Genomic DNA, 27,797 nt, shown 5'->3' with positions numbered 1-27,797 from the left:
AACCAAAGGCACCGTTTCATTGATGGAACCAAAACAATAATTTTGGCACGGTATTAATTGAGGACCCAGTCCCTCAATCGCTACAAGTAGTTGAATTTGAACGTAAAGATTCAAGGCGCTAATAAAACTGTTATAATTATGATAGATCTCATTGGAGTTTTTCAAAGTTTTTGGTAAAGATATTTGGCCTTGTTCATAAAAACTTAATTAGAGTGACATTTTCATACAAATTTTCAATTTATGAAGCTGTTAAAGTCTTCTTAATTTTTTTTATGAATTTGGGTAAGTGTTTTCTAAAAGTACACATGTTTCCCAAACTTAAAAAATTTAAAATCCAATTTCGACTTGCATGAAAAACCAGACGAAGAAGAGGCACCGAAGAGTCTTCTTTGGTAATAAATTGTGTCATAGAAAAATTTTCATCGAGGTTTTCTAAATTCAAGGAGTTATCGAAAACACCCAAATTTATTATGTATCTGATGTGACTTCACTTGATAAACTAAACTTGTGAATAAGCAAAGAGTTGGAATCAATCGGATTAGAAAGACCATCAGCCAATTTGAGCAAAAATGCTAAATCTAAAATTTTAAAAACTTCGAATTAAATTCCAAACATATTAGCTGTGTTCAGGAGCTGACATTTGCTCTCTTGAAAATATTTTAATCTACCTATGCATGTGAGTCATTACCATCTACCACGTAACGTACGCAGAGACATTTAAAGGCGGATTCATCGTTCTAGTTCAGCACTTTTCATCCATGTGGTTGTTGCAGCGTTCTCTCCCAGAGAGAAAAAAAAGTTCTGAACTAGAACAATGAATCCGCCTTACGAGGTGCTTAATTCACCTTTACACCAAATTTCACCTTTTAACACCATTTACCAATTTTTCTTCATTTCATTCTACTTCTTTCTCTCCGTTTTTCAAGTCCTACCGTAGACTTCTACAGTTGAGCTTCCACTGACTCAGGACTGTTAGTTTTTGACTGGGTACGCCGCGGTTGTCAAGTCCATAGTTCCACTTAAGCGGCACTCCCTGGGGCGAGCCGCTTTCACGGCGGGGATTTAACTGACTTTCGACATTTAACTTTAAATTTGACAGTTAATTGCCGATCTTCTGTACAAATATTGGAAGCTATCCGACGAATGGGGGTCTACACTCCGTTGTGAAAACGGCAAACCTTTTGCAAATGAAATTAAGAATGCTAAACTTCTTATGTCTGCATTGATTGAGGTTCTCACATATGTACATAGACATGTACATAGAAAAGTTTTGTTTTTACTTGTACCACCCAAGTTGACTCTCACTGCGAACTTTGCCAATCGTAAATAAATATGTAAGTGCCATTATTAATGCATAAGATTCTGTTATCGAAATAGAGCAATTCAGCAGTAAACTAGGGACAGGGTTCTTCAATTGAAGTGAGTACACTTTTACGTTATAAGATGAAAGCAATTCAAAGCATGGCCTTTAGGTTTTATCGAGGAAAGGATGCACAACTTTTTTTTAAGAACAATTAGATTGGGTTGATACAAATCCAAGCAAGGAGTACGCACATATAACCATCTTATATAGTATATAGTTCCGGTTGCATTTCCAAGCTTTCAGCAATAGCTGAATTGTGTAGCTGAAAGCCTGAAAAGCACGGAACGACTGAAAAGTTTGTTGCGGAATTGTACTCTAAGGCTTCCGAAGGCTTTGTACTCAAAGCAGTGATCGCAGTAGCGACTTCCAATCATTTTGAGTCTCACCGTGTGCTTGTGCTCCTATCAGACAGAATCTGCTCAACCACCCGGCTCTTATCCGCACAATCATCAAACTCAGTACAACAAGGTATATTTTTTTAAGGCTCATTAACAGGTTATTACATTGTTTGTTTGCGCTCAAATAGGTAATTGTAGTCTGCCCCATTAAACCTTTTATTGGAGGTAGTGGAAGTTGAGCAGTGAGGCGGTATTAAAAAAAAAAACTGCATGAACGGACAATTAAATGCTCTAATTAATTGCCCATCTCTGTTGATGCACCCTTTATAAACACACTCAGTCGCAAGCAAATAAAAAATTATAATGAATGTAATATGAGTATTCATGAGGTTTTTGTTTTCACAGTTATGACTAAATTATTATGAAATGCGTGGAATAATTAATGTGAAAGTAATAACATAATAAAAAGCCAAACGTAGGTGCGACCATTCGAGTTATTGACTGGTATTTGGCAGACCAATTAGAGCATAACAACAGTTAAGCGGTATAACGGTAAGTAAGTATCAACTAAAATTAAGCTCTTAAGGGCCAAATAAAACGCTTTGATTGCATGGTCAAAACTTTGCATTCACACCACTTCAAATTCAAATTCACGTGTGTTCAAAGTTGTGGCTATTAATAAAAAGAAACTTGGCATAAGAAAGTTTCTCGTCACAGCAAAAATTAATTTTTAATTTATTGTCAAAGTGCTAAGAATTCTACACTGAAAAAGTTGAATTGATGATTAGAAAAAAACATATGTATATATGTACGTATATATTCCGCTAAATCGTGAATACGATAAGTATTTTTGAGCTGCCGTAAACCATAAAGAAAGTTAACATTTTAAAGAGAAATTCTGCATGGGGCACCAAGCGCGACTATTTCTTTCGGTGCATTGGTCTCTTGTTTCTTTGCCACAACCCCAAACTTTTTTACTTGACCTCATGAACTTTCAAAAGTGCTAACAATTCCCTTCGCAAGCTCAACCACAACCACTCGCGAATTTCGTCTATAAAAATGCAAACGCGTGTGGCAGCATTTACAGTCTTAATTAAAAAATCTTCATCGTGGTCGCACCAATGTCCGAAGCTCCGTGCAACAGCCGCCAGTTGCGGTACGACAATGTTGGAGGCGTCCGTTCAGGTAAGTAATCATATAGAAGCGTTCTACTCAAATTTCCTTCATCGCCGCTGCGTTTTTAACAGCCGCGTCAAACGTCCAAGCAACGCCTTCGGTACGCACCGTGCATGCACTGAACTATCTCTTCAGCGGCTTTCGCGTGCTCGGCATCTACATGCCCGCCCGCCGTAAGTGGCTCTACGCGCTCTATGCGCTCATTCCACATGTGCTGGTCACCATTTGGCTGCCACTGTCCTTCGTCTTCAGCTATGCCACCATGTCTGCCGCAGACTTGGAACCCAGCAGCCTGCTCACCTCCATTCAGGTCGCCATCAATGTGATTGGGTGTTCGGTGAAAATTGTTGTTATGGCTTTTCTGCTGCCAAAGTTGCGTACCGCTAATGCGTTTATGGATCGCTTGGATGCGCGTTGCCGCGATGAGGATGAAATTTGCGAGTTGCGTAAGATTGTGCGTCAGGGTAATCGTTTCGTGGTGCTCTTTGCCATGTCCTACTGGAGCTATGCGACCAGCACTTTCCTCGGCTCGGTGTTCTTTGGCCGTCCACCCTATGCGTTGTACAATCCGTTCCTCGATTGGCGCAAATCGAAACTAGAGTTCATAGTAGCGTCGCTGATTGAGTTCGCACTCATGGACGTGGCTTGCTTTCAGCAAGTGGTAGACGACTCTTATGCGGTCATCTATGTGTGTATACTACGCACGCATATGAACATTTTATTGATACGCTTAAGGAAGTTGGCCACGAATGCAGAACTGAATGCGGAGCAGAATTTGGAAGAACTGAAACTTTGCATTGTGGATCACAAGAATCTACTGGGGTAAGTTTGTTTGCCCCCCTGGATGCATTCGTAACCTCCCGCCCTTGCAGACTCTACAACATCATTGCGCCTATAATTTCTGTGACGATCTTCATCCAATTTATGATAACCGCCACCATACTCAGCGCTACGCTTATCAATATCTTCGTTTTCGCCGATCAGTTCTCAACACAAATCGCCTCCTGTTTCTATATACTGGCCGTGGTGGTAGAGATCTTTCCGCTTTGCTACTACGCGCAGTGTCTCATGGACGATAGCGAACGCCTATCGCAGCAGATCTTTCACGCAAATTGGATAGAACAGGACGTGCGTTTTAGGAAAATGATGGTTTTCTTCATGCAGCGCACTCAGCACGTGATGGAACTTAATGCCGGCAAGATATTTCCCATAACATTGGGCAGCTTTCTGAGTGTGAGTATGCGAGAATGTTGAGGTTTGATATGTATGTATAATTAAAACCCTGTCTCTACACAGATTGCGAAATTCTCATTCTCATTGTATACGCTGATCAAGAAAATGGGCATTAGGGAGCGAATGGGGCTGGAATAATGGCAAGCAGCAGTAGTCTCTTCATGAAAATCTTCTTAATTCTAAACAATAAAAATTGTGGGCCAAACTTCGATTAAATGGTTTCTTTCCAGTAGGGCGGGATCTTAAAATTAATATTGGGCACTAGGTTATCTGATAAATTCAGTATTTTCTTAACTTTAGTTTGCTATTTACAGGATTTAGTCAACATGGCCAACTTTTTACCTCGCCAGCTAAGGAAGCTGGTTTTTCAAGGCCTTCGCCCCGAAAAGGTCATTGTTGCCGAGGTGCAACCACCTGCCGAGCCAGTTCTAAGCAACGCCCAACTGATACGCCTTCAATTCGAGAGGGCTACGCGCACTCCTGTCAGCAAAAGAGAATCTTCGGCGCAAGAAGAAAATGAAGTGCGTCCTTACGGTGCCGTACACGACATCCATTCGAAGGATGGGCTCACGTATCTCTTTCGCTCCTTTATGGCACTTGGTGTACTTATGCCAGAAAAATATAAATTCCTCTATTGCCTTTATGCGCTTCTTCCCCTCGGACTCATAACCTTCTACCTACCCGCCGCTTTCGTGCTATCCTATTTCAAGCTGGACTACTCGACCATCAAGATCGGCAACTTGCTCACTTCGGTGCAGGTAAGCATTGCATCGTTCGTCGGCGCCATCAAACTATGTGTAATGGCATTCAAGCTGCCTAAATTGCGCGCTGGCGAAGCTATAATGTCTGAGTTGGACGCGCGCTGTAAGGATGAGGACGAGATCGAAGTATTACGCAAAGTCGTACGCCAGGGTAATCGTTTACTGGTTTATATTTTAATTTGCAATTTAATCTATTCGACAAGCACTTTTTTGGGAGCAACGCTGAAAGGACGGCCGCCCTACGATATTTACAATCCGGTAGTGGATTGGCGCAAATCAAAATGGCAATTCGTATGGGCTGCGCTCTGGGAATTTATACTCATGGATGGATTGTGTGCCGAGGAGGCTATAACCGACTCGTATGCTCCGATTTATGTTTGTATAATTCGGGCGCACATGAAGACGCTGCTCATGCGCTTACAGAAACTCGGCTCTAATCCAGAACGCTCTCGGGAAGAGAACTATGAAGACCTTAAGATGTGCATAAGGGATCACAAATCGCTGCTGAAGTGAGTGGAAGTGGTTGGCTTACTTTCATAGAATAGAGTTCTAATGGGCGCCTCTTCTTCTTACAGGCTGTTCGATATCGTGCATCCGATTATCTCCACCACCTATTTTCTACAGTTCATGACCACTTCGCTGATGGTTGGTTGCACTTTACTCAATATAATGATCTTTGCGGTGGACAACTCTGCACGCATCGGCCACTTGTGTTATGTTGTTGCCTTGCTCATGGAGGTCTACCCTCTGTGCTATTATGGCCAAAGCCTGCTGGACGATAGTAATAGTCTGGCTAATACCATTTTTCATGGCCGCTGGGTAGATCAAAATGAGGATTTTCGCAAAATGTTGGTGATCTTCACACAACACACCCAGAAACCTATGGAGCTGCTGGCTGGGAAGCTAATTCCTATCAATTTGACCACTTTTGTCAGGGTGGGTAGGAGTGGCATAGAGGAAGGGTCTTTCCATTACAGACGTCACTTATGAACTTCTCTTGCAGATCGCTAAATTTTCATTTACGCTCTACAGTTTTATTAACAACATGGGTGTAAAGGAGCGCTTTGAGGGGTTGTAAAGCTGCGCAGAGGAGAATCAAGTAGAAAGTTTTCAGAAGACACATAGATGTAGTTGCTTTTGTAGAGTAGAGTGACTAAACAACATGCCCCTGCAAATGAAAAGTTTCACACTTTTGCTCCTTTGCTTTGAGTAGCTTTAAATAAGAAAGGGAGTATTTAATTTTTGCAAAACTAAGTACTTGGCTGAGCGGGTTGTGAAAAAACTTACGCGAAAACAGAATTAATAATTAAATTATCATATAAAAAGTCGGCACATCTGTTACTCATATAACATTGGACTAACCCTACGGCCAACACTCACAATGGGCAATGGAAGTTTCCCGGCCATTTGTTGATATTTTCCCTGAAAGTCGCGAATTTTCTTTTTTCTGCAATCCGACGTCATAAAAGTGTCTGCAATCCTATCAACTTTAGGCGATGTGATGCTGCCAGGGATTTATATTGAATTTAGATTGGAAATCAATCATTTTCTATATCCTCTTTGAAGTTTTCCAAAAAATTTTGGTGGCAAGTTACAAAAATGGCGTTGCAAGTAATATTCCGCCATTCGTTTAATAATTATTACAACGCACAACATACAGTACGCTTTACACTGAAAATTTTTTTAAAAAAGATCTCGCGCTTCCACACTTTAATGAACGCCATATGTGTGAGTAATTTTCTTCATACAAATACAGCTCTGGCGACACCAGTAAATGTGAACCAATAAATAATTTCGGGCCCCCATTGAGAAAAAATATAGGACCACCCTAATGTAAATATGTATTAACTAATAACTTTCATTATGTTGTCATGCGGACATTTCTGACAGTTAAAAATTCTATTTGGTCTAAAAAGAGAGCAGTAATCAGTAATTGTAATTGAGTATCCATTTCAATGGGATAAAAGAATATTCAATGCGCGACGCAGATGAATGCTGTTGAGTAATGTTCATTGTAGTACTGCTGTTCATTGTAGTACTGGGTCAAAGTACACTCCGTCCGGCATCAAGGTTTCGCTGTGCTTTAGGTATAGGCCAGGCATAGCTATCGGTTAAAGCTACTTTCAAACACACGATAACGGTAAACACACGTTAGAGTAGAGGTTGGTGGTAAAGCAATTGGAATCGGTGGGGCATTTGCATGCCGAAGAGACGAAGTGAGTGAACCATATGCTGTTATAATTAATGTTCCACAGATTGTCGGAGTTGTCTCATCTCTGCAACTACGTCAGAAATCGTTAGACGGTGAAAATCCATTATTTCCATGCAAAACCCTTCAAACAGCGTCCTGTTACAGTACCAACTACTGTGCGAATTGGACAATGGCTGAGATACTGTAGCGACCGTGATCTATTCGCATTGCTTGCAGAGTTCACTAAAGTAGTTAGGTTCAGCGACGCTTCCACTTGGAATGTCTCTATGATCTGTGGCAACCAAGACTACAAATTGCTGCTATATGACTTTAAAGATTTCTTGCCAACTTGGGTTCGGTGTAGTCAATGAGAGCTTTACAACTCAAAACAGGTTAAAAGCTAAACTCTGCTTGATTACGACAACCTTTCATTTGCCGCTGAAGGCGCAGAAACTTTAAAGGACTTCATTTCTGAAGAAAAGTTCAAGTGCAGTTTTCAAGCCAAATACAAATGACCCGGCTTTTATACGACACGAGTAAATGAATCGCAGAAGGATACACCTGAAGTACGTGCTGTGTATAATGTTTTTTTTTTTTTTTTTTTTAATGAAATCATGATTCCACTTCATTAATGTAATCGTAGCATTTTGCTCGCCCACCTTTTTGCTTACTGGCCAAATCCGGTTTGTGAATATGACTGCTTTTCCGGGCAGCAAAATTTGTGGGCAGCAACGGAATTCCACCCACTAAAAGCCGCTTGCATAGATTATGGTTTAATTATTACATTCGATGAGTACAAATGCCAGCTGCGTTGTTTTTTTTTTTAATTTTCCATTAGTAACTAATAATATTCATTATGCCGATATGCGCGCACTTTTCTCAGTTCAACATTCAATTCGACGTGGTGAGGAAGCCAAGAATCAATGGATCCAAGCTGATTGATTTAAGATTATGTATGCCACAAACTTCATTATTTCAGCGAACGAAAAGACAAGTTTATAGCGTTTTCTTTTCTCGAAACAATGTTGCATTTATTCTGTCCCATGGCGGAATTATACCGGATGAAGTAGCTAGATCAAGAAGAAAGATTTCGACACTGCCAGTAGAACTTGGGAGCATCGTACGATTGCTCGGTGAGCAGAGCGGGGTCGTAATGATGCCTTTAGGAATTAAATTACTCTCAATTACAAATTACAAGGAATTGTAATTAGGAATCAATTCTTTCAGTCCGCAGCAAAGGGATCGATTACTTCCTCAATTCCTTGAAGTAATTTCAAATGTAATTGTTTTTTTTTTTAAATTCTATTTCCTTGTAATTGGAATAAATTACGTGCTCGTAATGTAATCTTTTTTTCCAATTCCTTTGAAAGGAATTGAAAATGTAATTGATTTTTTTTTCAATTCCATTACCTGGAATTGCGAGAGTACTTTAGTTTTTTCAATTACTCAAAGGAATTGTAAAAGCAATCGAGAAACTCAAAGTTCATTCACGAATGTACAATGTGGAATTTTTGTTGTGGTCCAAGATTAAAATTGAAAGCAGACATTGGACATCTTCTATGTATATCTATATATATATAAATGTTGTGTTCGTATGACACGGTCATCAAAACTCAAGAGCGGCTGACCGATTTGAATAATATTTTATTTATATTATTCGGTATAATACCAGAACCAATGATATACACAAATTTGGGGGGTTGCCACCTATTTTAAAATTTTTTAACCCAATTATATTGATAAATTTAATGAATTATTACAATATGGGTATCAAGTTAAAGAGGTTTAAGAAAGATAACTGTTAGAGGTATTTTTGACGAGGATTGCCACCTATTTGAAAATTTTAACTCGGCCAAATTGATAAAATAAATGAAATATTGCCATGTGGGTGTCAAACCAAAGAGTTTTAAGAAGGCTTACTGCCAAAAAGATGTTTGAGGAGGGTTGCCATCTGTTTGAAAATTTAACTAAATTACATTGATAAAATAAATAAAGTATTACAATATAGGTATCAAATTAAAGAGATTTAAGAAAGATAACTGTTAGAGGTATTTTTGACGAGGATTGCCACCTATTTGAAAATTTTAACTCGGCCAAATTGATAAAATAAATGAAATATTGCCATGTGGGTGTCAAACCAAAGAGTTTTAAGAAGGCTTACTGCCAAAAAGATGTTTGAGGAGGGTTGCCATCTGTTTGAAAATTTGACAAATTTACATTGATAAAATAAAAAAAATATTACAATATAGGTATCAAATTAAAGAGGTTTAAGAAAGATAACTGTTGGAAATATTTTTGAGGCTGGCTGCCACCTATTTGGAAATTGTAACTCAGTTAAATTGATAAAGTAAATGAAATGTTGACATGTGGGTGTCAAACTAAAGAGATTTATAAATGCTTACAGTCTACCATGAACACTTCCAGAGATATGCAATATGAAAAGTTCGGTTTATATGAGAGGTGCCACGCCCCATTCTCCATCCATGCGGATTTTTCTCCATGAGTATGGAATTGATCTTATATATGTATATANAAATTGATAAAGTAAATGAAATGTTGACATGTGGGTGTCAAACTAAAGAGATTTATAAATGCTTACAGTCTACCATGAACACTTCCAGAGATATGCAATATGAAAAGTTCGGTTTATATGAGAGGTGCCACGCCCCATTCTCCATCCATGCGGATTTTTCTCCATGAGTATGGAATTGATCTTATATATGTATATACCCCATACCCAGTTCTAGTCCTCTACCACAAATATATGCAGTTTGAAAAATTCGGTTTGTTTGGGAGGTGCTACGCCCCCTTTCTATATCGAAACTTTTTTTAGCCTATAACCATCCTTGGAAAGTCTGCAGTAGATTCCGAAATTTCGAAAAAATCGGTACGGCCTTTCTAGAGCTTTGCGAACAGAAAAAAAACGGCTTTCAAAATTTTGCGGCTTAAACACTACTAACGATGAAAATCGATGGATAAATAAACAAGTTTACAAGGGTTAAGTGAATGTGCAATAATTTTTTGTATGAAATACTAGCAGGAAATACTGTTACTCATACGCCATACCGTACATTACCGTATGACCATGTTAAAGTTTGAATTTTTTTCATTCGGTATACAGACCCGTAACATACTACTTAAAATTAATTTTACGTCTCGGCGTTTTTTGTGTAATTTTAGCGTCGTCACAGTGTTGTCATCAAAATTTAGCCATAGCAATGCAATTTGTTTATAAAACTCTTAGGAGGTAGGATCTCCAGTCCTACAGGGCTCGTAATTCAAACGGACTCTATCCTCAGTTGTAACGCAGGATACCAGTAAGAGTACTTCAAAGGCCCCAGAAGGCACGTCAATTTGGAAAGAATTAAGGGTATCACAATATATACAATTAAGTCAGTGCATTTTTATAGATACGCAGGGATTAGTCCAAGAGAACAGCAGTGCCCAAGGCAGCAACAGTCCGGGCGGGTTATGCCTGCTTCGACATTTATGGGTTTCAACTGTCGCGAAAATTTAACCGTTACTCATAGACACAGAACTCGTTCAGGGTTTGTTCGTTGCGGTTAACATTTCTGAGACAATTTCCAAATTTCCATATCTCGAGAGTCTTTCATCTTCCACGGGGAGGCTATCAAAGAGAAGGTGCTTGAGAGCGGTAATCATTTCTATAGCTTCCTTTATAAATGATAAGCATACGCTTCTCAATACTTTCGTCCATATTTCACGCAAAACTTCGCGTTAGAATTTTTTTTTTAACAAATCGACACCTGAGTGGAAGATCAACCTATCTCTGCAGCCAGTTCAAAAACGCACTATGTCAGAAAACTTTTAAAGAACGCCCTACTTCAGAACTTGGTTGAGATAGGAGTTCTTCTATCAAATTCTTAAATGGGCCGTTTTCGAACTGACTACTAGATAAGTTGATCTTCCTTTCAGGTGTCGAAAGAGAATAATTAATTTGTAGAGTTTTTCTCGGCTTGTCGTATGTTCCGTTGTTAGTTTAAAAAGCTTGAATCCTTCACACACTTGAGCGCATTGGTTAAATAATTTAGACATCTCTCAGGTGCAGAGTTGCTGACAAGTTTATTAAATTTATTGAAAGTGTCCCTAGGCATTCAATGCGGAATTTAGATATTTTTTTTAAGCGAGATTGTACATATTTGCGACGCCGAAATATTTTCTACACTAGTGACTATGTCTTAATACAGGTACGAAGTGATGTAACGAGCTCACCTGCAAAAGCTTATGAAATGCTCTTGTTCCACTTCTACGACGGCTTCATTTCATGACCAAACGTTCCTTTAAATTCATGTTGTCGATCAAAGTGTACAGGGAGAATGAAAATTTAGCAATCTGAAAAGAGGAGTTCGTGAGTTGATACCCTTTTTGCAGATTCTCTTAATAACCCTCATCCACCGTTAGCACACTTACACTGAGAAAGCTACTTAGTGTGACCGGAAATAATTTGCCTGCAGTCAGATACATCGGACGCTGGGCACGTTGCATGAAAAAAATCAACAGCTGGCGGTACTCTTTGCTTTGACCGATCCAATTCGAATGGAAAATCACATCCGACAGCTGATTGCTATCATCGATGAGGCATTGCGAGTAATAGCAGGTAGGAAAGATCTCCACCGTCACGGCTAATATGTAAAAGCAGGATGCAATGCGCGATGAGAACTCGTTCGCGAAGATGACAATGTTGATGAGAGTTGTGCCGATGCAACAGGCCGTCACCATAAACTGTATGAAAATCGTCACTGAAATGATGGGCGCAATGACGTCGTAAAGCCTGCGTTCGAAACACGTAATGATATCTGTGGGATTGTCATAACTACAAATCGAAACTTACTCGATCAACGACTGGTGGTCCTTAATGCACAACTTCAGCTCCCTAAGATGCTGATCCAATGTTAGCGCAGTATTAGTGCCCAACTTCTCAACGCGTAGTAGCAAAATTTTCATATGAGTACGCAGAATGTTAATGTAGATGACCGGATAGGCGTCATTTACAGTCTGTTGTAAGCAAGCGAAGTCTATCATGATGAATTCAAGTACTGACGCGATCAGAAATTCGGGCTTTGAACGACGCCACTTGAGAAAGGGGAAATACAGCGCATACGGCGGATGACCCATAACAATGGAGCCGAGGAAGGTGCTGGCCGAATAGCTGAGAAAGATGGTGAAAAAAAGGATGATAGCTTTTTTTCCGAAACACGCCAATTTGTACAGTTCAGTGACTTCATCTGCGGCACGACAACGTTTGTCCAGCCGCTGCGTGAGCACGTATGTGGCACGCAGCTTTACCAACATGAAGGCCATAATTACGAGCTTGGTAGAACCGCCGTATACGTCGAAAGTGAGCTGCAGCGAAGTGAGCAGGTTGCCGATATTCACCTCCTCTGCTTTGATAGTGAAGAAGATGAGCGTCAGGCCGATGGGTAAATAAATTGTACACAACATGTTGACGATGAGCGAATAAAGAACGTAGAAGAAGCGATAGCGCGTTGGCATTACGACGCCCATATAAAATCCAGCAATGAAGAGATATTTAGTAGTGTCTTGGCTTTGCACTGGCAGATCGACTAAATAGTATGAGAACGACAAGTTATTTGAGTGTTAGAACTTGTCAAAGTGCCCAGGACACAAATATTTGATTTAGGTTCAAGTGGTTTTAGAAGCGCATAGTCATTGGCGCTTTTTCATCTTCACTTACCACATTCCGCCTCCTCAGTTTCTTGTAATGCGACCACCGGCTTGGCAGTGCTTAATGAAGCTAGTCGCTGCTTTTCAGCTTCCGGCAGTCGTAAATCTAAACTTTGCTTTGATTTTGACATCATACTTATTTAAGCAACGCCAGAAGTAGCCTAATTTTTATCGATGCAGCGCAGTAGCCTAAAGAACTTAGTAGTATGACCGTGTCGCCTACAAGTTCGAGCGGAACTTTTCGATCCTCACCCTTGTATACCCTTTTTATACGAAACGATTAAATCAATCGTTGGAGGATATTCTAACCTTGGTCGTTATTGATAGCATGACAGATTGTGCATGCAGAAGCGGCGGTCGGCCTATTTCCGAAAGTAAGCATGTGCATGCCTTTTTTTATATGAGTCTAAAATTCTTAATCGTGAATGTTCCCCGCCCACTGGCGACTTCCGTTTATTTGCTATACACGATGTGCGAATATTTCCACTTTTCCATTTAGGCGGAAACCGTATTCCGCCTATTAAAAAGCGCTTGCATAACTTATGCTTTAATTATTGTTTTCGATAAGAACAATTGACACTGCGCTCGGAAATTTCTTATTTTCAATTGCATACATATGTATACGTATACTGCACTTATATGTATACATACATATTTACATTAGGATGGTCAAAAAATGCACAGGGAAATTAAGTTTTTGTCATTTTGCTGCTGCAACTCCCAGAATTATCGATAATAAAAAATGGAATCTCGTATTTTATTTTTCAATTTGGAAATCGGTTGATATATAAACCTGCCGCTGGCTTTGAAGCTTTCCATGTATTTTCGTTTCAGTTTTGGTTTAGTTCTGCACGAGCACAAAAAGTGATGGCAAGAACGTTCCCACATAGAGCCAAATGGCAACAAAAGTATTGAGAGTAGTTTGAACGGGGAACAACTAAGAACAAAAGGGTCGGAAACGTTTCTGCAAAGAACAAATTTCGAAGAAGAAATGAAAACGAAACTTTTGGGAACGTTTCCAATGAGAACAAAATAAGAACGAATGTATCGAAAACTTTTTCGAGAAGCATCAAATAATAACAAAAGTCTGGGTAACGTTCTGCTAGATAACAAAGATTTTGCGAACTTTACGTTAAGACTGAAAGGGGCATCTGCGTGTTGGGATGAAAAATCGTTTTGAATGAGAACGGTGATTCTTAATTCTAAGCTAGAGGAAAGCTGGATTATTTCAACTTACAGATCGTTTGTCATTAAGTTGGACTGCCCATTTATGGAAAAATTTTTCATTTGCTGTGTAAGAAAAGTTGGTGTTTCGTTGACTTAATTTCCATAATTATCTTTCAGTTCTTTTTTGACTAATTTTAATTTTCAAACATTTCAAGATTCAAGAAGATTTGTTCCAGTTTCGTTCTCTGTCAGAAAGTTCCTGAGGCTATATAGTTACAATATTGTCTTTCGAGAGAAAGTTCCTTAGACTTTTGTTCCCGTTTCTCTTTGCCAAAACGTTCCGGAGACTTTTGTTCCCATTTTATTCCCTAAGATTAGAATTTTCCCGAAAGTATTGTTCGAATTTTGTGCTCGTTGGAAACGTTCCACAGAGTTTTGTTCTTATATGTATAATTCCCTTTACGAACGTTCTAGACAGTTTTGTTCTCATTTCGGTTTTGGTTTTGAAGTGTTCTTGAAAATAAAACTACGAGAACGGCATTTAGTTTTATTCTCGGTCCCCGATTTTGGTCGAATAAATCTTCAAAAAATAAAACTATGATGGTTATTTAACTTTAAAATTTTACAAACTATTTCTCCATAACCAAAAATCTTATCTTCCGAATACATAAAAAAACTCAGTTTTGTATATGGGATGTTCCATACCAAAACGGATGGGGTTCACACTTCATGTGTTTGATTTGTTTAAACATTTTTTCAAATTCTAAAAAAAAATCAAAAAAAAAAACAAATGTAATGTTAACAGACCCATTGCCGTCGTGCGAATCTCGTCTCTGCAACTACGTCAGAAATCGTTGGACGGCGAAAATCTATCCTTTCCATGCAGCCCCATCAAACAGTCTCCTTCTGCGGCGCTTCTACCTGGAATGTCTCTGTGACCTGTGGGAACCAAGACTACAAGTTGCCAACTTGGGTTCGGTGTAGTCAATGAAATCTTTTCAGCTCAAAGCAGGTTAAAAGCTAAACTCTGCTTGATTTCGACAACCTTTCATTTGCCGCTGAAGGCGCAGAAACTTTAAAGGATTTCATTTCTGAAGAAAAGTTCAAGTGCAGTTTTAAACCCTAATACAATTGATGCGACTTTTATACGACACGATTAAATGAATCGTAGAAGGATACACCTGAAGTACGTGCTGTGTATAATGTTTTTTTTTAATGAAATCATGATTCCACTTCATTAATGCAATCGTAGTATTTTGCTCGCCCACCTTTTTGCTTACTGGCCAAATCCGGTTTGTGAATATGACTGCTTTTCCGGGCAGCAAAATTTGTGGGCAGCAACGGAATTCCACCCACTAAAAGCCGCTTGCATAGATTATGCTTTAATTATTACATTCGATGAGTACAAATGCCAGCTGCAAATGGATGTTTTTTGTTTTTTTTTTATATTTTCTATTAGTAACTAATAAAATTCATTATGCCGATGAGCGCGCACTTTTCTCAGTTCAACATTCAATTCGACGTGGTGAGGAAGCCAAGAATCAATGGCGTTTGCGATAGGTAGCAGTAATTGGGCATCCATTTCGATTCAAGGTGATTTTTTTAAGATTATGTATGCCATAAACTTCATTATCTCCGCGAAGGAGAAGAGAAGCTTAGTGAAAATCTAAGGGTAGAAGATGTCAACATTTAATCGCGCACGGTTTTGGGAATGTTTGAAAAAAAAAATGACACTCATCTCCAGCAACCAAGAAAGTTCACGCCAGAATCGGGGAATATTGCAATATGTACCAAGGGACGTGGAAAGATAGAAGCAGCCTTGCTCTCAGAGGTCTTTACGAAAATTTTTTTTATAGTGGAAACACCGGAATTACTTCTACCAAATGTAAATTACGTAGGAACTTGGCCCAAACGGCCCCAATCTCAATAAAAATTGTTGAATATTTGCAAAAAGAAAAAAAATACTGTACCTTTGTTTTATGCTCTTCAAAATAAATGCATCTTTAAAAAACATTTATTTTTTTTATAAAAATAGTTTATTCGAATTTTCGTAATGCTACACCATTTGGAAAAAGAACTACAACTAAACGTGAAAACTACAATATTTGTTAGTCGCAGATTTTTAGATTTAGTTGTACAGTAAATTGCTGAATCATTAAAATCTAAAAGCGCGTCAAACTTAGCAGTTAAAGTAAGCAACAAAAAAATACAGAAACCAAAAAACCAAAAAAAAAAAAGTTATGGTAAAAACTTTCATATATTGCAACAACATTGTGAGAAAAAAGCGGACTAGATAAATTAGGCGGTTACAGTTACCGCAACGCATAACGGATTACATATAGTATATGTATGTATGTATGTATGTATATACGCATAACGTAACTATTTTTTGTAAGTTTGTATTTATGTATGTAATTGTTTTGCTTGGCATTGTGTTTAACTGTTGGTTGAATTGGTTTTTTATTTCGCTTAAATTTTTAATTAAGTTGAGGTTATAAGCTTACAAATACATTTTGAATTTGTTTATACTTTTAGTTTTTTTTTTTTTAAATTAGCTACGTATATTTGTGTTAAATGTATGTATGTATATATGTGTGTATTTATGTAGGTTTGTAAATAGGTTGGAGTACAGAAGTAAAAGCAACGCAATTAATACATAGTACATAAGTACATTTTTGCTTTAACTGTATACATTTGCATATATGTATGTATGTATATATGTATAAGTAATTGTTCAATTAACAATTTGACTAAGCAAAAGAAGCACTCTTGTAAAATAATTAGTTTTAATTTTTTTTTCTTAAATTTTTTTTTTGGCAAAATATATAACTAAGTTTAAGTATATGTATATAATTTTATAAGTACATGTATTGCTAATAAATATCAAAGCATACACATATGCATACATGTGTACATACATAGGCTTATTTTAAATGTAATTTTAACTAATGCATTCTAAGGCTGACTCCAAGTAAGAATTTTACTCGGAAATTCACACAATTTTGCGAAAAAATTAACGAGAGGAAGCGCGTTATGTCTTAAGTTTTCAGAAAAAAACAGTGCTTTAGCATCCATGTCTTGCAAGCATAGTTTTCATATTCTTTTAAATTTTTTTCTGAAATTTCTCGAGCGCTGGTTTTTGTGCTTGCGCCTTAGAGCCGGTTGTTCAATGTCTGATTAGCATAAATCGGAGGTAGAAACTCCGGTTAAATACAACGACTGCTTTATCGACCACATGTTTTATGCATGATGTCGAAAACGTCGATAACGATGATTAACCTGTAGTTAGTGTTAACCAGGCATTGAGCAACTGGCCCTTAGTATTTGTTTCGCTTCTAGGGATCTGCTTTTTTCCATTACTAATAATAATGAATCGCCACGAACATTTTATTATTCGGTTCGCACGATTTTTTCTTACATATGCCTACATATATTAGGGCGGGTCAATTTATTTGGGAGATTTTTTCGGCTATGCGTAATTCTAAGCAAATTTTCCGACGAAACCATGGGTCTCAAATCAAGTTGGAGTTTGCAAAATTGCGAAAATAGGTTTCTTAGCATTTTGCTGTAGTATCGTAAAGAAGTGTTTAAATTTCGTACAAAACCAGGCTACGCATAGGTTTTTTTTTTGGTATGAAGAATTCATTTTTGCACTTCACTTTTTCCGTAAACTTCCACCAGAGGGCGTAACAGTGAAAATTTTCCCATTTTCTACGAAACCCATTTTCGCCATTTGACGAACTCCAAATTTAGTTTGGACCCATGGCCAATTTGCTTAGAATTACACGTTGAATCCTCCTATGCTATACGCGAATAGTAAAAAAAAAATCGACCCGCCCTCATACATGCATTATATTCACTTTGATTTTAAGTAAATTTTCGGTCACGAGCGAGTTTTATTTACCCAAACCCTGTCAACACCCTTTTTAGCATCATTCAAATGTTTCGTCCTTAAGTTGACCGTTTGCCCTTAATGTGCCCATTTTCCCACCTTAAAGTACTAGTCTCCTTGTTTAATATTTTTTCTTGCAATCTTATGTTTCGCACTTTTGTAAGGAGATCATTTTTCAAGGGAAGTGTCGATCTATTTTTGGCTCAAGAGTTGTTCTTATGCTTGCGCTGCGCTCGTGAAAAGCTGGGAACGAAATTCATAATCGGCCCATCGCGAATTTCACACGAACAAACATTACTAAACGTTGTTTTTGTTTTGCATGTTAAATTATGGAAACGATTTATTCACATGGAATCGGCCCTGATTAAATTTTTTTCATGGTTTTTTGGTCGCATTTTTTCCACTTTCTCAAGCGTAAAATTTGGGTGTCAATATTTCATAAATACCAGGGAATTCTTATGTTTAGCTCACTCGTTGAAGTTTATTATATTATTTTTAATTCACCAGTTTTTCTTGTGCTCACGAATTTCTCTTAAGAAATTAACTTTTTTTTAAGAAACCGAGAACAAGGTTATGATCGAAATGAAATGTGGTTCCCGTAGTTTTGTTCCCAAGAACGCTTAAAAACCCAAACCGAAATGAGAACAAAAACTTAGGGAGTGTTTTTACAAAAACGAAAGTGAGAACAAAACATTCGAGAACGTTCCCAACGGGAATTATATAGAGATCGAAATTGGAACAAACGTCTTCGGAACATTCCGGCAAAGAACAAAACGGTAAAAAAGTCGAAGGAACTTTCTATCGAAGAACAATTTGCGAACTAAAGTCTCAAGGACTTTTGATAGTTTCTTCATTAGAATTCATATTTGTTCCACTCTCCAGGACAGAGAGAGTGAAAGTTAGGGTGGTTTTGCCTCAGATTGTCATTTTCGCTTGTATATACTTTTCTTTTGCTTCCAAAGTGACTACATTTATATGAAATTTTGTTTGCTTGCAAAATCTAATTTTTGTAATTAATAAAATTTTACGTGTTTGGAATGCATAGGGAATGGCAATTTTTTTGGTAAAAAAATTCACCTTTAAATACAAGTGTGCTGACTGAGTGAGTACCACAAACATTTAGAGTGCCAATTTCGGATCTTTAATATGTAATTATATTTTGGTTTATGAAAGCTATGCATAAAAAATGTTCTTAATTTTTCGAGTACACTTTTTTCATTTTATGCTCAATAAATTTTACGATTAAAATACTCGAGCGAACTTCATGAAAATACTTTACCTCTCATTCCAGCAATAACCGATATTTAAAGCTTACTTAAGCTACCTTATTTTAAACAAACATTGGTACAGTCGTACAGCGATAACTTGCACTTTCTCTACAAAAAAAAAAAAAAAAAAAATCGGAGCTTTAGGTTTTTTTTTCGCTGCTTAAGCTCAACTTCTGTTGGCGCGCACCTTTGTTGCACCACAACAACGTCCAAGCTAGCGAGTGTCTACTGTACCAACAGTAAATTTTTTGTATAACGATAATTCATACATATGTACATATGTATATGTAGATACACTTATGAAATAACATCAGCCTTAAATTTATGCACCTATGCAATTCTTCTTGTAAGTATATAAAGACGAAGAAGAAACTTTAAAATCCTTAATTTCACAATTTCTAAATTCAAATGCAAACAAGTTTCAAAGAATACATACATATGGAATTACGAGAGTATTACGTTAATCATTTTTTTTTTTGTTGGATGGGTTATATGTAGCAATATTTTGGTTTTCTTAATTCCGTAATAAATACACATATTTTGGTTCAAGACTTTTTGTTGATTGAGTACTTAATTTTTTTTCAAAATTTCTTGTTAAGGCATCAATTACATACATTTTTCAAGTCGACTTAATTTTCTTCTTACTGGTTAGTCTGCATACGTTCATTCGATTTTTTATTTTTTTTTTTTTGTTTACTATTTACTATATGCTCTGAATTACGGTTTTCGCAAAAACTTGTAAGCCTTAGTTTATTACTTAAAAGCAAAACGATTTAAATACTTGGGTTAGTATGCAGGAATTGTATTTATGTATAAATTCTTAGCTTTTATTGCGTGCGGTACATACATATGTTTGGCAAAGGTAATGAAGTGGTTATGGAGAAGTTGGCATATTTGGAGTAATGAGCCGTTGAAAATCGTTTGACGCATACGGGTGTATATATTTATGATTTAACTATTGATTTTAACGATTTTGTGACTTCGTGAGCTTCTTGTTTAAGTTGTTATTATGATATAAGCTTTTAACCGCTTTCGAGCCATATTCAGCGTACTTCATTGCACTTATTTGCTATTCAGCACCATTAATATCTGCCTAAGATAGTCGCTTTTCACTTTAACTGTCTTATTTTTGCTTGATTTTAATTTTAAAATGTCATTAGTCTCATTCAGCGCAATTAAGCGTGAACCTAGACGCGATTTTTTTTACGTCGTCTTTTATAGTCACATACAAAGTAGCTTTTTTTGCAATTCAGCCCATTTAGCTGCTATTCAGCGCCTTATACTAATGAGTGTAATGTTGGATTTGGCTGCACGTTCGCACACTAAGCCCGAATAAGCTCTAGCAAGGCCCATATAGACTTGCAATTCTATAACAGTTCATCGTTTGCTTATCGATTACTCTATCATGCGCATAATACAATTCAGCTCGCTTATGTTTGAATTTTAGTTGTAAGCACATTCATATTTGCATGGTATTTATTTGTTTAGCAATATTCAGCGCATTTAGCAGCAATTCAGCACATTATTTATGCACTTTTTACATGTACGAATATATTCCCTAAATATTTGCATGCACATTAAGGTCGATGAAGCCTGTTAGAGTGATTGCATGTAACTAAATGCTGACTCGAATTTTTATGATTAAGGATTTACTAAAAAGAGAGTGATTACTAGATACGCTTGGCTGTGCTGACAAGGTATATGCTTATGATTTGTAAGACTTGAAATGGAAAAGTGATTATCAGACAAATATATGTACATATATATCTGTACTCATATTTATATAATACGCATTATATATTTTATAATCTAAGGCTATTTGTATACTACGTCGGATTGAAGCGTAGCCTAGACCGAAATACTTGTTAAGTTCGCTAAGTTTTTGGGTAAATCCTCTTGGGGCTGCACGCTGTGATATTTTATGTAAAAAGTGGAAACCGAAAATTTTACAATAGTTGCCATAGAAACGACAGAGCGTCACTTTATAATACTCAATTGCGAAGAGATAAGTCCTGCAGTCCTCTACAGTCCTCTTCTTGACTTCCCATCAGCGCTCTACCTTATTCAATTTTCCATTTATGATTTTCGCAGCTATGGCCACGCTTTCGCCCGCTTACAGCCTATATTCGTAATGTGCTGAACGCGAGCGACGTGCGCCCGAGTACCACCTATAAGGGAGCTGTTGCATTGAGTTTTGCACCGGCGCGGAGAGTTGCTGCTGCTGCTGCTGCGGGAATTCAACGACAATGAACTGCTGACCAACGCGCCGGGGCTGCGCGCCAATTGCAGCGCAGTGGTTGGAAAGCGTGTCGCGCTGCCCTGCTAGGAGGATGGTGGCGTGGTTGCTGACATGTCGCTGGTGTGGCGCCTCGATATGCGCCGGTTAAACAGCGATATTGTCGATTGGTTGATGTAGCCGCTAGTGCTGCCGCCAACGCTGCCGTTGTTGCTGTTACTGGTGTTGATACTGCCATTGCCGCTGCTGGCGTCCAGAAACGCTTCTGGACTGAACCGCACGCGACTGTGCTGCGACGAAATGGAACCCTCTTTAGCACTCAGATACGAGCTGTCATCGCTGGTGAGCGAGTCGGGTGGTGTCGGATTGGTGGGCGTGCCCTGTTGTGAAGAGACGCTGCCCGTACGTTTGGTTACGCTACCGCCGCCGTTTCCGCCACTTATCACCGAAAGACCATTGCCCGCGTTAGCGCCCACATCTGCTGCACTCATTGTCGTCCCGGCCGTGCTGGTGCCATTTGGCGTCTTGTAACTATTGTATTTTTTAAGCGATGAGCGCAGTTTGCTAGCACCGCTTCCATTGAAGCCGAGTGCCGTTGTTGTTGTCTGCTCGAAAGGAAGAGAAGCTGGGCGCTCTTGCGCGCTCATTGGTTTCATATGAATCGGACTAAGCGGCGTCGACTGCGTGTGCATATAGAGGCTATGTTGCGGGGTGCTGAAAAGCGGGTGGTGCTGCTGTTCGCGCTCCCGTTGCAGCTGTTGCTGCTGCGCTAATGTGTTGTGGAACTTGGGTCTATGCAGGGGACTGCCGATGTATGCGGGCACATTCTCATAGTCGCGTATGCGATTCAATCCGCCGCCGGTCTCGCAACCCATGCTGCCGCTGGAGCCGCGCTTTAAACGCTGCGTCATTTTGGGCGAACTCTTATAGAGCTCGTGCTTGCTAGGCGGCGGTACCACGCCAACCGGAGCGGGAGGCGGTGGCGCCAGTTCGCGATAGTGCGTATAGTCCGGAGCACTGCCTACGATAGCCCCACCGGCGCCCACATTGATGTTTAGCTGCAGATTAAGGTTGCTGTAGTCGTACAAATCGGCGGTTGCATGCAGCTCGTCCTGATCGAAAGAGAAGCCTTGGTTGATGTTGGAGCTATTCGAAATGGTCGAGGGTGTGCGACGATGGCCAGCGGCGCTGACGCCCATCTGAGGCACGCGCGGAGGCGGAGTGCGCGTTTGGTAGTGCTGCTGTTGATGTTTTGGCGTGACTTGCTGCTGCTGTTGTGAATCGTAATTGTAGTCGTAGTAGTTAGGCAGACGGTGATTGTAGTCGTAGGAGTAGTCGGGATAAGATTTGCAGTCGCGCTGGTAGGCCAGCTGTACCTCTGGCCGGTACGGAAAATAGTTGGAGCCTGAATGGGAAGAAGTTATGAATCTAATGCGAATCATTCGTGTGCATGTAGACTTACCGAAGTAGCCTGCGCGGTGTACACCTGCGCCGTAAGCGCCGCCGTCATTGGAAAAGCTCGGTCCATGGCGCAAGTAGTCTGCGCGCGTATATTGCGTGGCGGGCGGCGCCATTCCACCGCCAATGTGAAAGGCGTCATCAAAGTGCCGCGTCGGAGGCGTGTCATCGTGCATCGAATACTCGAGTTGCTCCGTGAACGAAGAAGTGCTGATCTTGCGACGTGGTGAAGGCGTCGGTGGCTGTGTGTGGCTACCCAGCGACGATGAAAGCAGCGCCGAGGTGTTGTTGGTAAAGTTCGATCCCAAGCCGCTGGTAGTGGAGCCGGTCAGCGGCAGTTGCTGGTGCTGCTGTGTTTGCTTCTGTTGTTGTTGTTGCTGCGCCAGCTTACTTCCGGCATCGGCCAAGGGCAGCGAGTGCTTTTGGAAGTAATAGTTTGGCGCGGCATGCATTTTGGGCGAGCCGCGCGGACTCTGATGCAAGGGGGCGCGCTGTTCCTCTAAGCGCGCGAAAGTGGCGGCGTTCAGTGTGGCACTGTTATTGAAAATAAACAAAATACAAGAATGTGTCATTAGATAGTGAAATTGCCACTCACCGTTGGTGCTTATTGCCGGTGCCGTGGTAAGTGTTGGCCGCAAAGCGACTGCGCTCATCCAAAACGCTCGGAAACTCCATTTCCATAGGCGCCTTCAGAGCGGGCACATCGCTCAGCAGTGACGGATGCACCGGTGATACGTTCGAGATGCGCACATCGTAGCCAGCGGCGACGCCAGCCAACAGCGCAGCCATATTGTAGAGCAGCACCTCGATGACGGAGAGCTTTGGCTTGCGCACTGCGTCGCCTGCATACAGCGTCGGCATGGGAATGTTGGAAGTAAAGCGGCTGAGCAGGTAGGGGTTTGGCGACATAATGGGCAGCGGCGCGTCCATGATGGTGCTGCTTGCACCTACGGTGGCGGCAGTGGGCAGCGCATGCAATGGCGAGCACCAGTCTTTGGAATTGTAGCCTGAGCGCGTTAAGGAAGGCAGTGAAGTGAGAAAAGTGTAAAAGTTGTAATTGTGTGAGAAGAGAAGTGAAAAAGGGGGAGGCGGCAAGGAGACGGTGGCCAGCAGTGGAGCCGAACCGCAGACAAACCAAGTTGTTAGAAATCAAAATGTGAAATTCAAAACCAAAATGAAAACTAGCCAACACCAAGGAGTAAGGAATAAAACTCAAGGTTAATTGTAAATAAAACTAAAATACAGACTATTTATTGTTTTTTTAGATTTATTTTAGTGTTTTTGTATTATAATTTTTTTTTCGAAATTTTCGTGGGATTTTCAGTATTTTTTTTTTTTTTGGCTTTATGGTATAAAATGGAATATTTTGCGTAGCTTAAACTTTTGTTATAGAAAATTCTTTAAATATGCTAAAAATTATATTAAAAATATAGCGGTATGTTGCAATAATTATGGTACGCACTGTAGAATAAACAAAGTCAAGTCTAAATAACTTAGGTAAACAAATTGCGGAATTTAACGACAGAAAAAAATTAAAACAAACACAAAATTTTACAAAAATTATAAAAAAAAAAATTCAAAGCTGAATAATTTATAAAATAAAACAGTAGTAGGTTTAATGAGTCATCGGCCCGTGCGGCGGGGGAGAAGTGGCTTATTCCAAAAAAGAAATCCATATATATATTAACTTTTGGCTCAAGCCCGGGTTGAAATAAAAACACTCAATATAATTACCTTCCTAGTTTAGCAGGCGCAGCCTAATGTTCTTGCTGCTGACTTCAGACTGAAGTGGAATTATTCATAAAATAAAACTCAACAAAATTATATAGTGTTTTATTTCAACCAGGCCTTCAGCCCAACAAAAGTTAATATAATATTCAATTGACGGCCAAATATGGATGTATATAAAATGTTAATTCAAACAAACATCTATTACGAAAAAAATGTGTTCGATGGGCAGATAAATTTTGAAACCTATTTGGGAAAACGGCACTTTAAACTAAAAACAATAATTAAAAGGTGTATAATTACAAAAAAATTTAACACTAAAACAAAATTTTTGAAATTTGTTTTCTGAAAACAGAAGTTCAAAAATGAAAAAGAAATGCCATTGAAAATAAGAAAAAAAGTTTGGAAAAGCCCTTTTGCCGCTTAGCCGAGACTCAGAAATCCAAGACAAACATATTTTCGCTTCAAACCATTTTTTTATCCGAAATTTAAATAGAAGTCTATAATATATATATATTTTTTTAATGTTTAAGAAATAACATTTTATATAAAGTAAAATAATACGCAGTTAACGCCAATCGTTTCGTTTTGGTTATATGTTTCGGTAATAAATAATTTTGGGGCAATAAAAAAATATCTCTACTAACAGCAGATTTTCTTTTGCATTTCGTGATGTTGTCTATAGCGGATTGGCGCTGACAAATAAAAACCAAAACCCAACAATAAAATTAAATTAGAAAAAAAAATGTTTCACCAAAACTGGCCTGTAGCTCAAATACAATTAATAGTTAAATCACATAAAAAAGTTAAAAAAAAAAATTATTAAAGACGTATACATTTTAGGCGCATATAAGAAATTTTGCAATTGAAAAATTGGACATTTTGCACAGCTTTTACATAAAAAACAACAAATTTTCTTTACTTTGTTTCGTTTTGTGATCACAGTTTTTCTAAAAAAGAAAAATACAAAAAAAAAGGAAAATATAAAAAAATACATCGATAAAATTTCTAAAAAATATGCAACAGGTTGCATTCATCAAATAGAAATGTTTGGAAAATATTTTTTTTACATACAAAAAATAAAAAAGAAGATAAATAAGCGACATTTTTTTACTTAAAAATTATGCGAAAATTGCAGCGCCAACTGTATTGAATTGTGGAGAAATATATATGTAAACGCGGTATTCCGCACCAGAGCTGTGTGGCGTGCGTGGCTGAAGGAATACGGTGGGCCCGCTACACATTTTTTCTTTGTATGTTTGTATGCATGCATAATCGAGTAATTTACACGCCTAAAGAACGTGTAAATACACAGCTATTTGCTAACAATGAATGGATTTCTCCGTTTTTCCGAAGCACTCAAAGTCTTATATTTTAAGCTTAGATCCTATTTTTTTTTTTGTTTGTTTTTGTTATGCTATAGTTTAACTTAATTGAATAAATTGTATTTGCATTGCATATTTCCAATAATTCGCCAACATTTCCGTTGCATTTTTACTTTTATAAAAACCTTTGAAAAGGCACGGCATCATTCGCCTGGCTATTTAGCGCTCGTTTGTTCAAATTCTCCACGGTCTCGTTGCCGTGGTGAGTATGTTTGTTTGCTTTTTGCGTTTAAAAATAAATGCATAGAAAGGCACATACACCTTACGCTTAGATATGCGCTTATGCGCAAATGGGACTCGGGGCATCTTTTTCTTGGTGAATAAAATTACACAGTCTCCGCTCAACAGTGTATTTTGTCTGGGTGGCGAAAGATTTATTCAACCTTACGAGATTTTCACCACAGTGAACTTTTTCAAAAATGCATCGATTCCATTATTTTGGCTTTCACACTTCAGCACCGGTTCCAAAAGCCCTCTTTTGAATAGATTCCTTTTAAGTTTCGCATCCCTTAGGGCTCTCAGTAATTCCTAAACTTCGCTCTCCCTTCAAATCACTCTAGCAGTTCCGCCCGCCACACTATACACACTCTAACTGCTCGCAGGACTTCGCCTTCGCCTTCGATTTGCCGCGCGTTTCGTGCACAAACTCCGAATTTGCGTTTTCAAATAATTTGTATTCGCTCTCTGACTTCTTCTTGCGTATTGTAAAGTAATTCAGTATGCTCTGCATTTTGTGCTGGAAGGAGGCCGAGGACGTGCCAGGCTCCTTCGCCGCCTTGCTGCTACTGCCGCTCTTCTTCGCCTGCATATTGTGCTTGCGCGCCTTCGCCTCCTGCGCTAACAGCAGACTTTGCTGCATGCGCAACACTTCCGGCGCCGGCTGCACATCCTGCAACTTTAAGCCATGCAACAGTGAGTTCTTAGTTATGCTAGCTTTGGTTGTTGCCGCTACGGTGGTTGGTGTTGTTTCCGGCGTTACACTGCTGAGGAATTGCTCGGTGTCCGTGTGGAAGTGCGTCACGTCCGCATCGTTGGAGTTGAAGGTCGTTGAGAAGCTGAAGGAATGATTGGCAGCGTTGTTCGTTTGGTCATCATTGGAGGCGCACGAGTTGCTTTGCGAGGCGGACGAGTTCAGCTGGAAGGTGACGGACGATTTGCGCGATGTTTGCGCCGAGTTTGTCGTGTCAATGGAGGAGGATTGATCGGAGCAAATCGAATTGAAATGTTCATCGCCAGAATTCGAGCGGAATGAAGCATTTTGTGAGGCGCCACCGTGAGCCTGTGTGGGCGCATCATCTACCGTTTCGCCGGCGTTCGAAGGCTGCCGGAAGAAGCACTGACGTGGGAATTGCGAGCCAGAAGCATTGCGTTGAAAGCGGTAGGTGGGCTCGCTGTCAATGACCTCCTCAGTGAGCCGCGAAGTCGAGCTGTATTTGGTTAAATCGCCGCTCGATTTGGAGTTGAGGCGCTCGGAGCGCTGGCTGCCAAAGCGACTGCCCGCCGGCACCGTTGTGAACATTTCTTCCAGCGACTTTTGCATTTCATGATAGAAGGCGCGATCGTAGGTTGGGTCGCTCGGCTTGGTAATAAGGTTGGTGGAGCTGCTGGCGACGCTGGTGCTGTGCAGAGGTTGCGGTGCCAGCTCGTCAAAATCAGACAGCAGCATAACGATCGGCAACATCTTCGTCTGCTGTTGCTGCTGTACGCGTTTCTGTATGCGCTCGATGGCCGACAGTTCGCTGTCGAGTGAAAGCTTCTTGCGGCCCACGGCTGGGCTGTTCCCGAGGCTGCTGAAGCCGCTGATGGCGTGCTCAGATAGAGGTGAGCGGTCGTGGTATGCATACGGCGACATTGGCTGTTGCGACGCTGGCGACACCTTGCGGAATGGAAAGCAG

At 39.5% G+C, this 27,797-nt stretch overlaps 4 protein-coding genes across 4 annotated transcripts in view; 2 read left to right on the top strand and 2 right to left on the bottom strand.

Moving 5' to 3' along the window:
* Positions 1-2,822: 2,822 nt before the first annotated feature.
* Positions 2,823-4,326, top strand: LOC108364528 (odorant receptor 7a-like). The gene is made up of 4 exons (XM_017618234.1): positions 2,823-2,886; positions 2,949-3,699; positions 3,750-4,110; positions 4,174-4,326. Exons 1-4 carry the CDS (start codon positions 2,823-2,825, stop codon positions 4,246-4,248), a joined length of 1,251 nt encoding a protein of 416 aa, XP_017473723.1. The 3' UTR covers positions 4,249-4,326.
* A 110-nt stretch (positions 4,327-4,436) lies between these two features.
* LOC108364527 (odorant receptor 7a-like) lies at positions 4,437-5,861 on the top strand. Its single transcript, XM_017618233.1, has 2 exons — positions 4,437-5,380; positions 5,447-5,861. The coding sequence occupies exons 1-2, from the start codon at positions 4,437-4,439 to the stop codon at positions 5,859-5,861; spliced, it is 1,359 nt and encodes a 452-aa protein (XP_017473722.1).
* A 5,479-nt stretch (positions 5,862-11,340) lies between these two features.
* On the bottom strand, positions 11,341-12,899 carry LOC108364526 (odorant receptor 42a-like). The gene is made up of 4 exons (XM_017618232.1): positions 12,779-12,899; positions 11,915-12,647; positions 11,494-11,854; positions 11,341-11,415 (listed from the first exon to the last, which is right to left on the bottom strand). The coding sequence occupies exons 1-4, from the start codon at positions 12,897-12,899 to the stop codon at positions 11,341-11,343; spliced, it is 1,290 nt and encodes a 429-aa protein (XP_017473721.1).
* A 5,124-nt stretch (positions 12,900-18,023) lies between these two features.
* LOC108364521 (uncharacterized) overlaps positions 18,024-27,797 on the bottom strand; it is a 17,872-nt gene continuing 8,098 nt past the window's right edge. Inside the window, 3 exon segments of the mRNA XM_017618223.1 lie at positions 18,024-22,736; positions 22,794-23,323; positions 23,385-23,796. Coding sequence (XP_017473712.1) covers positions 21,418-22,736; positions 22,794-23,323; positions 23,385-23,796 — 2,261 coding nt within the window. The 3' untranslated portion in view covers positions 18,024-21,417.

Source organism: Rhagoletis zephyria, unplaced genomic scaffold, assembly GCF_001687245.7.
Source record: "Rhagoletis zephyria isolate East Lansing unplaced genomic scaffold, Rhagoletis_zephyria_1.1 Rzeph_scaffold_01582, whole genome shotgun sequence".
In the NCBI taxonomy this organism is placed as follows: domain Eukaryota; kingdom Metazoa; phylum Arthropoda; class Insecta; order Diptera; family Tephritidae; genus Rhagoletis; species Rhagoletis zephyria.
The sequence above is the reverse complement of the archived record's forward strand: the minus strand, read 5'-3'. Positions and strand labels throughout refer to the sequence as shown.